Raw genomic sequence first — 16,973 nt, 5'->3', positions numbered from 1 at the left:
GTGAGCACTGCTGGGGTGGAAGCAAGGCTGTAACAGTGCCACCTGCTGTGACTGCGGCTGGGCAGGCTCCAGCCTTCCCTGCTCCTGGTCTGGGGCTCCCTGTACCTACCGTGGCCTCCTGTTCCCTGAACCACCCCTTCCCAGCTCCACGCATCGGGGTGGCAGCACCCCTGCCTCTCCCCTCTCCCCTGCCCTGGTCTTGCCCGTGTGGGTCAGGGTCGGAAGCCCAGCTGCCTCCTCGCCCAAGCAGGGCCAGGGGGCCATTCTCGGAAAGCCAGGCCCGGTGCCCCTACCCACGTGGAGGAGCCTGGCTGGGTGCCCAAGCCAATGCCGAGCCAGGAGCACGTTGGAGCAGCTTCCGTGACGCCCGCTGGGTGCAGGGCTCCTGGACACAGTTGGAGCAGAGGCAGCTCCCAGGCTCACACGAGCGCGCCCACAAGGCAGCTAGGCACACCACCGGGCGATCAGACGCCACAGCTGCAAGTGGGACCGTGTGGGTGACTGACTTCTTCCCAGCTGCCTGGGACAGGCTGACCCCACGTGGTAGCTGCCCCCATGGACAAGGTCAGAGCAGCCAGTTCGGCCAGCTCCCCTGACACCAGCCGGGCTCACTGCCACCAGTCCCCAAGGGAGGGCACCTCCTGCCCAGACCTTACGGAAGCTTTGTGGGGGTCTCAGCCTGGGCCCCCTGGGTCCCCAGGGCGCGTTCCCCAGGACAGAGACCTCGGGTCCCCTTGTGCCTGCACGGGAGTCCTACCCTAGCCTGGGCCACCACCTGCCAGATGCTGCCACACTCCCAAGCAGGCGCTATTTCCAGGCCCGGAGAGACACTCGGGGGTCAACTCAGCAAAGGGAACCACTGAGAACAACTGTGACCCTTTAACGTCATTGCTGTGGACAGGGCCGGGAGTGGGCGTGCCCCATCACCCCGAGGAAGGCCACTGTCCCTCCCCACGACAATGCCGGGGCTCCATGGTCCCCTGCACATGCAGCTCCCTGCAGCCCATGGAGCCATCTGCCCCCATCCTCAGCCTGGGGATGTGACCCGGCTGGCGACAGTAAGCATCCACTGGGGACGCTTTGTGTCAGTTCTCCTGTTAGAGCCACAGCCTGGGGGAGGTGCGGGGCAAGGCACGGACTGGAGGGCGGAGGCTAGTCTCGGCATCGGGAGTGTTGGAAAACACACAGTGGCCAGCAGCAGGACAAGAGGCCACCAGGCTCTGGGCAGCACTGACACTGCAGCCTGCGAGGCCCCGGCTGGGACACCAGGCACAGCACCATGGCCAGAATCCACGGGTTCTCAAGGACACACACAGCCACATCGGAGCAGCCGGCAGGAGCCCCGGGAGGCCTGTCCACGCCACGCTCTGCTGCCAGGCTCCCCCTGTGGGCCTGCGCATCTTCTCCCAGACAAGAGGGGAGGGAGGAGGGCTGGCAGCCAGAGGCATGGGCCGGGGAGCGGGGGGCCTCCACCCCCAGCCCCAGTGGCTGCCACAGACATGGGCGTCAAAGGGACCCCGGGCAGCCCAGGGTGGCGGCTGGGCGGCTCACCTTCCTCTCCAGGAACGAGGCGATCAGGCCGAAGTTCTTCGGATGCTGCATGAACCTGCGGGACGAGATGGGCGGACGTGAGGCCGGGCCGCGGGGGCTCCTCTGCTGGGCGCCGGCCATCTCCACCAGCCAGCCGGGCGGGCAGCACCCCGTGGGGAGCAGTGAGGCCCAGGGGGTGTGGGAAGGGCCGGGCGGGCGGGGTTGGGGGTGAGGACCCGGGGCTGAGAGAGGGCGTTCCCCGGAGTGAGTCACTGGCGAGAGCGTCTTGAAAATGAGTTTGTTTGTCCTGCTGAGGGCGGCTTCCAGGAAAAATGAGGACATTGCAAGCAGCTCCGCGCGGGCCCCCTTCTAAGATCTGCTTTTGTTTCTCTCTCCAGCTGGGTCTGGGAAGCTGGGCTTTGGCCGGCCCCCATGGGCCCCCACCAAGAGGTCGCGGAGAGCTGGGGCAGAGGCAGAGTGCCCGCGGGCAGGCAGGAGGAACTGGCCAGCCAGGCGGGCGGCAGGGATGGCCCTCAGCCGGAAGGGGTGGCGGGAGCTGGCGACAGGCCACGGGCTTCCTGCGAAGCCAGGAGAATCGCTGGGAAACCACGCGGTGCGGCTAAAATGTCAGGGCAGAGGAGCAGGCTGACGGCAGGGGCGGGGATGTGGGTCAAGGCCGGCTCGGGCCCAGGGGTGCCGGGCGGAGGCCCAGGCGTCCCCACAATGCGCCACCACCACGACCTCCACCTCCCAGCCTTCCTCGGGGACGAGCTGCAGGGTCAAGGGCTGGTCTCGCCCTGCCTGTGCTGCAGGTGGCTGGGCAGGAGGCCAGTGGGCGCCGCCCTGCTTCTGGTCAGACACAGAGCCTCTGAACAGCCTTTTCCCTCTCTTCCCAGAGGAAGCAGCAAGTGCAGGGCGGCTGCGCTGGCCCAGCTGGGGCCACCCGGAGCGGCTCCTCCCCAGCCCAGGCAGGGATGGGCCCCAAAGCAACCAAGAACCACATGTGGAAATCGGTCCCAGCTCACCTGGGCCCCTGCCCGCGTCCACTGGAAACCAACTCCATGGAGTACCTGCGCCTGCCCCGAACACACACACACACACACACACACCCCGCCCCCCAGCCTAACGCCACAGCCTCAGCAGGTGCGCTGGAGCCGACGCCAGTCGTCTGGGCAGGACCTGAAGTGTGTGGGAGGGCCACGGGGTCACACAAAACACAAGCCGTGCAGCCCTGATCCGGATCCAAGAAATCCACAATGTTCCCAAAACGCCAAGCTTTCTCATCGCCGTGGAAAACGCCACACCTGCCTTCCCAGGGTCATAAAAATACTACACGAAACCGACTGCCTCTGGGCTGGGCGTGGACCCCATGCAGGGCAGGGGTCCACCCCCTGGGTACCCTGTGCGTGTGCAAATACTCCACCGTCGGAGAAAACCTGAAACCCAAAGCATGCTGGCCCCCAGATTTCAGACCAGGGGCCTCAGCCTGCACGGGGCCACTCCACACAGGGACTGGAGCAGCCGCAGCTCTCGGCAGATGTGAGTGTCGGGCGGGGGCTGTTTCCTCTGGGATACCAAGGGACAGTCGTGTGGCTGTGCCCATTTCACAGGTGAGGATGCTGAGGCTCAGAGGGGGGACTGAGTGGTGCACATGTGGCTGATTCCCCACGGCCCTGAGCGTCAGCGAGACCTCCATCCAGAGCCACGCTCCTCAGCAGGCACACGCAGCCAGGCTGCAGCCACCCAGGACCCACGCTGCACTGGCCCAGCCCAGGCAACACCCCCCACTGGCGGTTGCCAAGGTAACAGAGTGTCAAATCACCAGGCCTCTGGACGGCCGAAGCCGCAGAGCGCTCCCTAGAACACATAGATGAAAACACTCGTCACACCAGTTCCCGTGCCGCCTACCGCAGTGGCCCGGTCACCGACCACCGCATCACCTCTCTGGGTGGGAACGGCATGAGAGCACGTGTGTCCCTGTCACAAGGCCATCGGGGTCCCTGAGCAGCATCACCAGGCTGTACTCCCTGGCGCTGGGCCTGGGCCAGGGCATGCGAGGGCTGGGGAGCCCAGGCCTCTCTCCCCGTGCACCTTGGAGATCTTATCAGAGGCCACTCTAAAAACTGCCCCTGCCCCCAGGACCGGCTCGGCGGCCCCTTGTGTCCTGGCATCTCCATCCACGCCAGCCTTGCTGGGGCCGAGCCCATCTGAGCTGCCTGGGCTCTGACCCTGCAAGGCACTGGACCAGGAGTCACTTCTGGGGGGAAGCCTTCCCTGTGGGGGAGGGGTGTCGGTGCTCAGCAGGAGCTGGATGGGCCCCGGGCAGGGACGGCTACCAGCCCTGCCCTGCCCCGACGCTGCGGCCTCTGTCCCTGCCCTGGTTTCCATCGTCTGTCCTCCCTGGGGAGGTCTCCAGCCTGCAGGTGGCCGTAACTATGGTGCACGGTCCCCAACATGAGAGGAGGCTCAGCAGGACCTCTCCCCCCGCCGAACCGGGGCTCCCCGGTCACCTGCACCCCGGCCAGGCAGCAGCCCCTACAGCCTTGCTTTTGAAAACCCAATTCCGTTTTCTGCCCCACCAAAGCTCATCCTCCCTTCCACCGAGGGCACGCTGTGTGGCTGTCCGGGCTGGCAGGACGGACAGAGGGACAAAAGCACAAGGTCCCAAAGGCACTGGTGCAAGGCTGGGGTTGAGGCCACTCCACAAGCTGCCACCTTCAAAATCAAAAGCAAACCGGGCGCCGTGGGGACCGCCTGCTCCGCCACTCTCGGCCCCGTCTCGCAGGGGGGCCACCTTGCACTTTGCACCGGGCTGAACGGCACCCCCCTGAGACTCACACCCACGCACCCTGTCTGGAAACGGGGCCCCTGAAGGCACGGCACGTGAAGAGGGTGGCAGAGGGCGGCCGGCAGCCGCCGAGGGCCCGGGCCGCGCCCCACCCCGACTCCGGACCCCCGCGCCTCCGCCCCGGCCGCGGAGGACTCACTTCTCCCGGAAGGTGTCCTTCTCCTGCTCGCTCCACATGTTGGTGACCTGGCGGTCCTTGTACACCTTCATGGGGTCGTCCATGAGCCCGTTCATGTTGATGAACTTGATGCGCTGCTGGTCGGCGTCGTACAGCATCGGCGGGATCACGGCCAGCTGGCGCATCTGCTTCTCCAGGTTCTGCGGGGACACGGAGAGGGCAGCAGGCAGGGCCGGGGTGCCGGGGGCCAGGGGTGGCGTGGCGGGTATGGCCGTCGGGGGCCGGGCAGGAAAGTGCAGAAGCAAAGGGAAAGGGGAGAGTGGGAGCTTCACGGCAGCGTCGGCAGCAAGGGGGAGCGCGTGGGGCCAAGGCCGCAAACTGGGCTGGCAGGCGGGAAACACTGGGGTCCTGGCCGGTGCACTGCCCGGTGGGAGGGCAGGTGGGCGGGCCTCAGCACAAACACGGAGAGGGGTCAGCCGAGAGCCTGGTGCAACAGCAGGGCCGTGTCGCACTGCACCCCAGCCCAGGCCCGGATCTGGATCCACCGCCTTTGATAGCGCCCACCGGGCCCAGCCTGCGGCCAGCAGGGGTGATGGCCACTGGCTCGGAGCACGTCATGACAACCACGAGAGGTTCTGTGTGGCCACTCAACCCCCCTTTCTGCAGTCACCCATCGCTGGAGGGCTCGGTGCGGCCAAGGTCAGCCACCTGCCACTCGCACCCAACTCCTTCACTCCACATCCAGGACCCCAGCAGGGCGCAGAGCCTCACCAGGGCCCTGGGCTCACCACGTGCCTGCAGTCCCCAGTGCCTGGCCTCTGACCTTCCTGGGCTGCCCCAAGAGATGCAGGAACAGCGGCAGCCCAGGCCCGGCCGCAGCAGACGGCCCCACGGGCCCCCGCCCTCCCCTCGCAGGCACTGCCTGCCGCCCAGGCTTGTCCACACTGGGCACGTGCTCGCACACCAGAAGTGCCCAGGACGGCGTCTCCCCCTGCCCCTCCTCCACATTCTCCAGGGAACATCAGGGCCCCCGCCCACACCCCACTCCCTCCACAACACTGGGACCCGCGGAGGGGCCCGTGCGCTGGCACGCGTGTGACAATCAGCCTGGAATGCATGGTGGGGAGCGCTGGCCTCTTCCTGCTGCCAGTGCCAAGGAGGCCCCTGCCGGCACCCCTGCAGAACCCCCACAAAGCCGCAGCATCGGCGGGACACGCAGCCAAGGGCAGGGCCAGGGCTGGCGGCTGTGGGCCGCGGTCTCTGCTGCCTGGATGCAGTTCCACTTAACACGTCACAGGAAGTTTAAAAGTGAGAAAAAAAAAATACTTTAAATAACCAGCAAGCCTGCTTCAGAGCCAGGCCCCTGCAACCTAAACTGGCCGCTCGCCCCGGCTCTGAGCACCAGCACAGGGAGCGGCGCCATCCACCGGAAGTGCCAGGGCAGGGCCACCCCACACCCCGCAGTGCTTGGAGGTGCCTGGCACGATGCAGGAGGTGGGCTTTAATTCTCTCTCACCTGGACCCCTCCCAATGTAAACAGCCAACTGTGTGCAGCTGAGCCAGCTGGACGGGGTCCTCACCGGGGGACCGTGGTAGCCGTGGTGCTGGGCATGGGTGGCCCAACGTCACACTGGGTGCCTGGCCCACAAGACCCAGGAGGGGGCAGGCTCAGGCCAGCCCCTTCCCCGGGAGTCTCTGTTTCTTGACATCTCTGGGCCCAATGGCCCCCGCCAAGGTCCCCCCTTGACTAAGACCAAGGGAGGCTGGGGAGGTGTGGGGGGTAGGGGGCCATGTTCGAGCTGGGAGGGACGAGGGTCCCGTGAGACACACCCCTCCCGGGACGCTGAGGGGCTAGGTGTCCTCCGCTGGCCCCTGCAGGTGCCCCCAGCCCGCCAGGCTCTGGGCGCCGGGCGTGGGGCCTGGGACTGCTCTCTTGGGCACCCCTGCCCGCTGGCTCCCAGGAGGAGGAGCTGGGGGCGGAGCAAGGTGCGTGTGTGCCCCCGGCCCCCCTGCTGCTGTACCACTGGGGCCAGCGGGACAGCTGAGCCCCTGGGCTCGACCTGCCAGCCCACATCCTCTCTGTACTCGGCGCTGCGGGCCTGGAGACAGCTTCCCACACACACCCTGGTCCCGGGGCCCCGCGGCCCACAGAGCTCCCGCACTGGTGCGGCCGGGGACTCACCTCCTGCTCCGAGAGGCCGTCGATGATCTCCGAAACCTCATGCTCGCTGCGGGCGGCCGCCATGGAGAGCCCGCCGCCCCGCTGGCCCACCCTGCTGGGGACCGAAGGGCACACTCAGGACCGGAGCCCTGGCCGGTGCGGGGCACGGGGCTCAGGCCGCGGGCGCCCGCTCACCTCTGCATGCGCTCCTGCAGCTCGCGCTGCTTGCGGATCTCGGGGAACTGCTTCTCGTAGTACTCGCGCACCTTGCTCTCCTTGGCCCGCCGCCGCGGGTTGTTCTCAATGCGCTCCACCTTCTTCTCCCAGGCCTCCATGAGCTGGTCATAGCGCTGGCAGAACTTCTGCTCCTGCACCAGCGCGGGACAGCAGGGACAGCGCTCGCACGGCTCCGGCCCTGCGCACGCTCGAGGCCCCGTGGGCAGACGACAGACACCCACACCCATACACACACCCATGGACAGACACACACATACATGTACACACACACACACCCACGGATGGACGGACACACACACACATACCCATGGACAGACATACCGGACAGACGTGCACACATACACACACATACCCGTGGACAGACACACATACACGCACACACACATACCCACGGATGGACATACACATACACACACACAGCCATGGATGGACATACACATACACACATACCCATGGACAGACACACACAAACACACCCACAGATGGACATACACACAAACACACATACACCCACGGACGGACACACACACACACACCCACGGATGGACATACACACAAACACACGCACATACACATACACACACACAGCCATGGATGGCCATTCACATACACACACGCACACATACCCACGGACAGACACACACAAACACACATACCCACGGACAGACATGCACGCACACATACCCATGGACAGACACACAGACACACTCCCATGGACACAAACACACACACACATACCCACGGACACACACACATACACGCACGCACACATACCCACGGACACACACACACACACGCACACATCCAATGTGGCAGCAAAGCCCACCACCGCCAGGATTCTCAGCGGTCCAGGTCTCTGCCCCTCTTTCAAGTCTGACGCTCTGCCTTGCACCCCACGACAGACCCCTTGGCAAGCCATCTGGGATGTTCAAAGACCTCACACCCACCCCCCCCGCAGCCTCAACCTCCCGCCCAGGACCCCCGCCCCAAGCAGAGCCACGGCAGAAGAGACTCCCTAGTGGAAGATGTGTGTGGGGAGGAGCTCTAGAGGAGGGGGCAGGAACTCCTTCCTGTCTGGAGGGGAGGGAGGGACAGGGGTTAGCTGGAAGGCGGGGCCTCTATAGCCAGTGTCTCTACTGCCACGCGAGCCCACACGAGCTGGATGGATCCTAGGCACACGGCACAAAGTGCTCCTCACCCTCTCAGCTGCTCTGCACGACCAGAAGTCTTTTTTTTTTTTTTAAGATTTATTTATTTGAAAGGCAGAGTTATAGAGAAGCAGAGGCAGAGAGAGAAAGTCTTCCAACCACTGGTTCACTTCCCCAGATGGATGCAACAGCCAGAGCTGGGCTGATCTCAAGCCAGGAGCTGGGAGCTTCTTCTGGTTCTCCCATGCAGGTGCAGGGCCCAAGCACTTGGGCCATCTTCCACTGCTTTTCCAGGCCATAGCAGAGAGCTGGACTGGAAGAGGAGCAGCCAGGACTCGAACCAGCGCCCATATGGGATGCCAGTGCTGCAGGCGGCTGCTTTACTTACTACGTCATGGCGCCGGCCCCATGACCGGAAGTCTTACGAGACAGACTTCAATTCAGGTCAGTCATCCAGAACGCGTCGACTGGGGCGGGCGCCTGGTGCAGCAGTTAAGTCGCCACGTGGGATGCCCACACCTCCCATCTCAGCGCCTGGTCCAAGTCCCGGCTCCTCCACTTCCAACCGAGCTTCCTGCTCATGCTCACCCTGGGAGGCAGCTCAAGCACTCGGGTCCCTGCCACCCACGGGGAGACCCCGAGGGAGCCCCTGGCCCAGCCCTGGCTGCTGTGGGCATTGGGGGAGTGAACCAGCAGATGGAAGCTCTCCCTCTTTGTCTCTCTTTCAAATACAATGAACACAAATAAAAATTTTAAAAACACATTTGCTGGTTAAGAAGAAACCAAGTGCCCCCCCTGTGACCCCAGCATGAATGTGAATGTTTCCGGGTGATCTGATCCATCTCTCTACCCCTTGCCTATGACACTGTCCCCTGTGGCCCAAGCTGGCTCCAACCCCAGGGCCTTTGCACCTGCTGGCTCCTCAGTCTGCCGCCCTGCCCATCACCTGACCCTGAGAGCCGGCCCTGCCCAGCTCCCCCACCCAGCATCACCTGCCAGGCACAAGGCAGGTCCCCAGGGACTACTTCTTAACTGTGTTTCTTAGCTCCACGAGCCCGTCACCAGCCCTGGGCCTCTGGTCACCACTGTCATCTGCTCACCCTGTGGGCCCCGGGTGCTGCCGCCCAGCTGCTAGGCCCCGGCACGCAGTGGGGAGCGTTCCGTCCCCCAACGCCCCCTCTCTGCAGCAGGGACTTCCTGCCCAGCCCCGCCCTCCCCATGAGCCCTGCTCCTCAGCTCCCCCACTGCGGCCCTGCACTCCTCAGCCTCCACGCGCCCCGCCCCACTGCGGCCCTGCACCCCTCAGCCTCCACGCGCCCCGCCCCACTGCGGCCCTGCACCCCTCAGCCTCCACGCGCTCCCCCGCTGCGGCCCTGCACCCCTCAGCCTCCACGCGCCCCGCCCCACTGCGGCCCTGCACCCCTCAGCCTCCACGCGCCCCGCCCCACTGCGGCCCTGCACCCCTCAGCCTCCACGCGCTCCCCCGCTGCAGCCCTGCACTCCTCAGCCTCCACGCGCCCCGCCCCACTGCGGCCCTGCACCCCTCAGCCTCCACGCGCCCCGCCCCACTGCGGCCCTGCACCCCTCAGCCTCCACGCGCTCCCCCGCTGCGGCCCTGCACCCCTCAGCCTCCACGCGCTCCCCCCCCCCGCAGCCCTGCACTCCTCAGCCTCCACGAGCTCCCCCCCCCCCGCGGCCCTGCACTCCTCAGCCTCCACGAGCTCCCCCCCCCCGCCCCGCAGCCCTGCACTCCTCAGCCTCCACGCGCCCCGCCCCACTGCGGCCCTGCACCCCTCAGCCTCCACGCGCTCCCCTGCTGCGGCCCTGCACTCCTCAGCCTCCACGCGCTCCCCCCCCCCCCGCGGCCCTGCACTCCTCAGCCTCCACGAGCTCCCCCCCCCCGCCCCGCGGCCCTGCACTCCTCAGCCTCCACGCGCCCCGCCCCACTGCGGCCCTGCACTCCTCAGCCTCCACGCGCTCCCCCCCCCGCGGCCCTGCACTCCTCAGCCTCCACGAGCTCCCCCCCCCGCCCCGCGGCCCTGCACTCCTCAGCTTCCACGCGCCCCGCCCCACTGCGGCCCTGCACTCCTCAGCCTCCACGCGCTCCCCCGCTGCGGCCCTGCACCCCTCAGCCTCCACGCGCTCCCCCGCTGCGGCCCTGCACTCCTCAGCCTCCACGCGCCCCGCCCCACTGCGGCCCTGCACTCCTTAGCAACCACATGCTCTGCCCCAAGCCCGCGGACGGGAAGGGCCTCCGCGGGAGCTCAGAGCACAGGCTCGGGAGGCTGGGGGCCCGGGTTCCGATCCTGACCCCACCACTTCCCAGTAGTGACCTGGGCTGTCACGTAAGCTCTCTGTGCCTCAGTTTCCTCGACTGAACGGCCACTCACAGGGCCCACACACAGAAACACTCAGAGGAAGCACTGGGGCACCCAGCTGTGAGCTCCTGCACGTTCGCGTCCTTGCAGCCTCAGCACCGGCCTGGCACACAGCAGGCGCCCAATGACTGCACAGCGTGGACAGGGCCTGAGCCTCAGCAAGGGCCTGGCACACAGCAGGCGCCCAATGACTGCACGGCGTGGACAGGGCCTGAGCCTCAGCAACGGCCTGGCACACAGCAGGCGCCCAATGACTGCACGGCGTGGACAGGGCCTGAGCCTCAGCAAGGGCCTGGCACACAGCAGGCGCCCAATGACTGCACGGCGTGGACAGGGCCTGAGCCTCAGCAAGGGCCTGGCACACAGCAGGCGCCCAATGACTGCACGGCGTGGACAGGGCCTGAGCCTCAGCAAGGGCCTGGCACACAGCAGGCGCCCAATGACTGCACGGCGTGGACAGGGCCTGAGCCTCAGCAACGGCCTGGCACACAGCAGGCGCCCAATGACTGCACGGCGTGGACACACCCTGAGTCTCAGCAACGGCCTGGCACACAGCAGGCACCCAATGACTGCACAGCATGGACAGGGCCTGAGCCTCAGCAAGGGCCTGGCATTCAGTAGGTGCCCAGCGACTGCAAGCAAATGTGTCCATTTCTGGGCAATCAGCACTTAGCCATCGCCTACTGTGTACCAGAGAGGTCCATGCTCAGGACACAACCAAGCAGGACCACCTCGGAGCCCCCTCCCCCAGCAGAGCCAAGCAAGGGCTGGGGCCTCCCCCGAGAGAAGCCCCACATCCGTCCACAGAAACCTCCGGTGGCTCGGGCCTCGCCCGCGCCTACCCGAGACCGAGATGGGCTGAACACGGCCAGGGTTCCCTGCAGGGCCCCCAGATCGGCAGCTGCCCCTGCATGGCCCCCAGAGTCCCAGGGGCCGGTGTGAGGACGGGCGGCTCTCTCTGGATCTAGTGGACGCACACCTGCCCCAGAATCCCGTCCATGTCCTCACACACGGGCTGGGCACAGCAAAGAGACAGGAGGACTTGAGCGAGCCACGCCTGAGCCCCGCCCGCAGGCCACTGTCCCTTCCCTGTCTGTGCCCGCTCCTGCTCCCCTGGCAGCGGAAGGCACCTGAGCAGGCCCTCCCGCCCTTCCTCCTGAGAGTGGACGATGCACACGGCTCCCCAAACCGCACTGCACCTGCGGGCTGAGACACAGGACACGGACACTGTTTCCTGCTGGGACACAGGCTCCGCCCACCGACCCAGGCCAACGGGCCTCCTGGCTGCTCTCCATCTTCCTGGTCCACAAACGGAGCTCCCTGGGGCCCTGCCGCCTGGCACACAGCCCCACGCCCCCTCGAAGCCCCTGCCGGTCCTCTGGCCAGTGGCCCCAGGCCTTCAGACCACGCGTGCTTTCCTCCCCTCGAACTGGAAAGGAGGTGCTGGGCCCCCCACCCAGGCCTCGCTGTGACAGCCTGTGCTGTGCCGGCCTGGGGCAAACGTGGCCTCGATTCTGTCTCTGGACCTCCCGGGGGCCCGGCCGCAGAGGGGCTGGGCAGGGGGTCCCGGGAGCCCCCGGGGGCCCGGCTGCGGAGGGGCCAGGCAGCGAGTCCCGGGAGCCCCTGGGGGCCTGGCCGCGGAGGGGCTGGGAGCGAGTCCTGGGGAGCCCCTGGGGGCCCGGCCGCGGAGGGGCTGGGCAGCGAGTCCCGGGAGCCCCTGGGGGCCCGGCCGCGGAGGGGCTGGGCAGCGGGTCCCAGGAGCCCCTGGGGGCCCGGCCGCGGAGGGGCTGGGAGCGAGTCCTGGGGAGCCCCTGGGGTCCCGGCTGCGGAGGGGCTGGGCAGCGAGTCCCGGGAGCCCCTGGGGGCCCGGCCGCGGAGGGGCTGGGCAGCGGGTCCCAGGAGCCCCTGGGGGCCTGGCCGCGGAGGGGCTGGGAGCGAGTCCTGGGGAGCCCCTGGGGGCCCGGCCGCGGAGGGGCTGGGCAGCGGGTCCCGGGAGCCCCTGGGGGCCCGGCTGCGGAGGGGCTGGCAGCGGGTCCCGGGAGCCCGACGTACCCATTGCTTCCGCGCGTGGTTCCTCCTCTTGAAGTACAGGATCAGCTTCTTCCGCATGGCCTGGTTTCTGCAGCGGGGCAGAGCAGACGGGCGGGTCAGCACCGCGCACGGGCCAGCCCCCGCCGCCCCGGCTCTCCCTGTCCCTGTCCCTGCCCTGGCTGTCCCTGTGCTCCCCCCACTACCGCCTCCCTGTGAGCCACACCCTGCTGCCGTGCCCCCTCTGGCCCCCCAACACGTAGGTTGTGACCTTGGAGGCGCCGAGGGGCCTGTGGCTGCTGCCCCCGCCCAGCCCCCACGTGCACCCATACCCCATCAGTGACACACGTCAGCGGCTGGGGGAGATGGCCACGCCGAAACAGCCTCGGCCTCGGGCCAGGAAAGCGGTCTGAGTACACGGTCCCGGCCTGCACTGTGCAGGGCCAGGGTCTCAGGGCTGTGCAGGCGCCGTGAGAGCCACACGGTCAATCACGGGTCCACACGCGGCACCGGGGCAGTGGGCTCTTCCCGGGGAAGACACGGGCACTCCGAAAGGGGCAGCATCGTGGGGAGGGGCAGAGAGGCCCAGGAGGCCTAAGGTGAGGGACACATGAGCCTGGGGAGGGACAGGGTCCAGAGGGAGGCAGCTCGGGACCCAGGGACAGGAGAGCCGGGGCAGTGAGGCCACGGGGCCACCCCAGTCCCTCCTTCCCGACACAAAGCAGGGCCACGACAGGCGTCCTGGGGCTTGCGGAAGGACCCGGAACTCGCCCACCCTCTGGGGCCCGCAGTGCCATCGGCTCCCAGCTTCCCCGTTGCCAGTGCCCCAAACCCACAGAAAGCACGAACATTGGAAGCCGGGAGCCACAGCCGCGCTGTGCGGGCTGCGGGCTCAGATCAGCCGCAGCGCCCTGGGCCTCCCCTTGCCCAGGGGCCCCCACCGTGAGGCTCTGCCGCTCACATCAGCAAGTGGCCAGCACAGCTGAGGGCCTGGGTCACACAGGTGGGGCCTGGACCCCCGTGCTCCATAGAACGGCGTCTCCAAGCAAATCTCAGCTCTCCACGCCTCAGTTTCCCCATCCAAAAAACCCACATCATCACCCACTCATCTCCGCCACTCAAGCCCTGGGTACTGAGCTGGGCGCTGCACTGGGGACACAGCAGGGGGCCGGACAGACCAAGCCCTGGCCCTCAGGGAGGCGCTGCTCACAGGGGTCACACTGGCCATCGGCAACAGCTCTGGGTGCAGGGACTCAACTAGGGGTGTAGGGGAGAGAGACGGGGGAAGTGGAGAGGCTGGAATTAGGGGAGGGGTGGGCTGGACAGGTGGGGGTGGGCTGCAGAGACCAGGGGGTGGGGGGAGGCTGGAGAGACGGGGAGAGGGATGGAGAGAGGGGGGTGGGCTGGAGAGACAAGGAGAGGGATGGAGAGGTGGGGGTGGGCTGGAGAGACCAGCGGTGGTGGGGGGAGGCTGGAGAGACGGGGAGATGGATGGAGAGGTGGGGGTGGGCTGGAGAGACCAGCGGTGGTGGTGGGAGGCTGGAGAGATGGGGAGAGAGGGATGGAGAGGTGGGGGTGGGCTGGAGAGACGGGGAGAGGGATGGAGAGATAGGGGTGGGCTGCAGAGACCAGGGGGTGGGGGGAGGCTGGAGAGATGGGGAGAGGGATGGAGAGGTAGGGGTGGGCTGCAGAGACTGGGGGGTGGGGAGAGGCTGGAGAGATGGGAGCCTAGAGGGACGGGGAGAACAGCTGGGCTAGAGAACCTGGAAGAGGGGTGGAGAAATGGGGGGTGACTGCAGAGACCAAGAAGGTGGTGAGCTGCAAAGATGGGGGATGAGGCCGGCGCTGCAGCTCACTAGGCTAATCCTCCGCCTACAGCGCCGGCACCTTGGGTTCTAGTCCCGGTCAGGGTGCCGGATTCTGTCCCGGTCGCTCCTCTTCCTGTTCAGCTCTCTGCTGTGGCCCGGGAGTGCGGTGGAGGATGGCCCAAGTCCTTGGGCCCTGCACCCGCATGGGAGAGCAGGAGGGAGCACCTGGCTCCTGGCTTTGGATCAGCACAGTGCGCCAGCTGCAGCATGCCAGCTGCTGCAGCCATTAGGGGGTGAACCAACGGAAAAGGAAGACCTTTCTCTCTCTCTCTCACTGTCCACTCTGCCTGTCAAAAAAAAAAAAAAAAGATGGAGGGGTGGGCTGGAGAGACTGGCGGTGGGGAGGGGGTGAGGCTGGAAGATGGGGTGCCTAGAAAGACGGGGAGAACATTGGGTTGGAGAGCCTGGGGGAGGGGTGGAGAATCAAGCAGGGTGGGCTGCAGAGTGCCCAGCACTGGGATCAGGTGCCAGGGGCCTCCAGGAGACAGCCGGGAGCTGAGCTCCAGGACCCCAGGGGGGCCGCAGGGAAGGGAACTGATGCAGAGGGCGGCACAGCAAGTGCAAAGGCCCTGCGGCGGGACGGGCTCGGCACAGCTGCCGGGCAGACATGCACACACGCTGGCTCCACAAGCCACGTCAGCGAGGACGCCTGGCCAGGGGCGGTGAGCGTGGACGCAGGACAGGGTTTGGACTTTGATGCAAAAGACAAGGAGCCGAGAGGGCGCAGGCGCAGCGCTGGCAGCAGCCGTGAGCGCGCTGGCTCGGCTCTCCACCGTGAGGTCTTCGTTTCTATGGCGGACTCCTGGGCCCGGCCAGCAGCCTGCACAAGGAGCCCAGAGCCTCTCCAAGCAAAGAACTGGAGAAACATGGGGAGGCAAACACAGCCAAGGGCCCAGGAGCCAACCTGCAGCGCGTGCCTGCCGAGGCTGGATGGACGGCACTCGTCCCGGATCGCAGACCCGAGTAAAACGAGGCGCGCGTCCACGCTGATGTACATGAACGACTGCACAGATAGACGGAGAAGGGGAAACTTCCCCTCCTAGGCCCAGCGAAGAGATGCCTAAGGAGAGAAACCCGGAGAGAACTCGCGGCTGCCGTGGCCGGGCCAAGCACCGAGGGCAGCCGCGGAGATTTTAAGGAGACGGGGAGGCCGCACGGCCTCCAGCTATCCGACAGCACCCGAGTTACGGGGGCAGGGGAGGCGGCTCCAGCTCAGCCTACAAAGGGCTCCCCTCGGGCCTCCAGGAGGCTCAGTTCCACTCTCCCCACGCCAGGGCCAGGGCCCAGGAGGGGTCCCCAGCAGACACGGCCACAGCCAGCGACCGGGTGGATGGCGCCATGCCCCAGGTGCAGCCTTCTTCCCCAACCCCACCCACCCACCCACCCCATCTCGCTGCACAGAACACCACCAGACCTCCAAGGGCGGCCCCCAACAAGACCCTGACCAGCCTGATCCCACTCAAATTCGTGACAAACAAGACACAGCCACAGGCCAGGACACGGGGACTCAGCGCCACATGGGAACCCAGGTGGCATCTTGGCCCGGGGAGCGGATGTCAGCAGAAAGCCTGGTAAACGCCGAGCACGCTGCGGCTGGGCTGCCGTGTCGGGAGTGTCTCCTGGGCACGCAGGACGGCCGCAGGCTCTGCGGGAGGGAGTTTGCTGCATCGTTTGCAGCTCTCCAGACGTGCAGGGCAGAAACCCAAAACGCACGGTGAGGACAGATAACAGTCACTGCCGATGCCGCGGGCTCCTGCCGCCTACCTCACTAGGACTCGTGTCACTCCCGGAGCTCACTGGGAAACAGGACCTTCAGCAAGGCAAGCGAGACAAGGCGGGCACGGGGACCTACAGAGGGGACACCTGGGGGCGGGCACTGGGGTCCGCCCTCGTCCCCGCTGGGAGGCGGCAGGTGACTGCTCGTGTGCTCGGGCCCCTGCCACCCACGAGGATGGCCTTCCAAGCTCCTGGTTTTGCCGGGCCCAGCCTGGCTGTGGCAGGCATTTGGGGAGAGAACCAGTGGATGGAAGATCTATTTCTGTCTCTGTCTGCTTTCCAATCAAAAGGAAACACATAAAGAATTTTATCTAAAAAAAAAAAAAAAAAAAAAAAAAACCAACCAGAAGGGAAATCTGGGGCACAGACGCGCGAGGACGGCGCCATGGGAAGTGGGGGACGATGGGGACAGTGAGGCCGCGGCAACACGTGGACCGCCAGGAAAGCCGTGGACCCCGAGGCAGGTGAGCAAGGAGCGCCCCGGGGCCTGCCCAGCCCGGAATCCTGGCCCCGACCATCCAAGGACGGCTGATCTTGTTCTCAGCCACCGGGTCACCAGGTGTGTGGCACGGGCAGCAGCCCCAGGAATGGCCCGGCACCTCAGTCTTCCACAAAAGGCCCACACGGTCCGGCACCCGCACAGCCCTGCCCGTGGCAGCTGCTCACTGCCATGGGCAGCAACCACAGGGCGCAGATTCTCCCCGGCTGATCCGAGCTTCCTTCCAGAGCGAGCACGGTGCCTGGCACCCGGAGACCGCCTGCCACTGCCAAAGAGGACAGATGTCAGGTCCGCAGGCTGCAGCTGGCACCGGGCGCCGGCGCTGGCCAGCGCCAGTGTCTGGACTGCGGTGCTTTCTAGAAAACCTGTACCCATTGCCAGC

At 66.6% G+C, this 16,973-nt stretch overlaps 1 protein-coding gene across 18 annotated transcripts in view; it reads right to left on the bottom strand.

Moving 5' to 3' along the window:
• The window catches only part of NCOR2 (nuclear receptor corepressor 2), a 163,425-nt gene that overhangs the window by 57,593 nt on the left and 88,859 nt on the right, over positions 1-16,973 (bottom strand). For 15 of the 18 annotated variants that reach the window (XM_062182215.1, XM_062182214.1, XM_062182221.1 and 12 more), the window contains exons 9-13: positions 12,473-12,539; positions 6,853-7,025; positions 6,679-6,772; positions 4,518-4,696; positions 1,552-1,606 (exon numbers count right to left, since the gene is read on the bottom strand). In XM_062182215.1, coding sequence (XP_062038199.1) covers positions 1,552-1,606; positions 4,518-4,696; positions 6,679-6,772; positions 6,853-7,025; positions 12,473-12,539 — 568 coding nt within the window. The remainder of the gene's footprint in view (positions 1-1,551; positions 1,607-4,517; positions 4,697-6,678; positions 6,773-6,852; positions 7,026-12,472; positions 12,540-16,973) is intronic. The other 3 variants (XM_062182217.1, XM_062182231.1, XM_062182232.1) reach the window with 1 other exon arrangement.

Source organism: Lepus europaeus, chromosome 23 (genome assembly GCF_033115175.1).
Source record: "Lepus europaeus isolate LE1 chromosome 23, mLepTim1.pri, whole genome shotgun sequence".
Lineage (NCBI taxonomy): Eukaryota > Metazoa > Chordata > Mammalia > Lagomorpha > Leporidae > Lepus > Lepus europaeus.
Note: the sequence above shows the minus strand (reverse complement) of the source record. Positions and strands in the feature narration are given on the sequence as shown.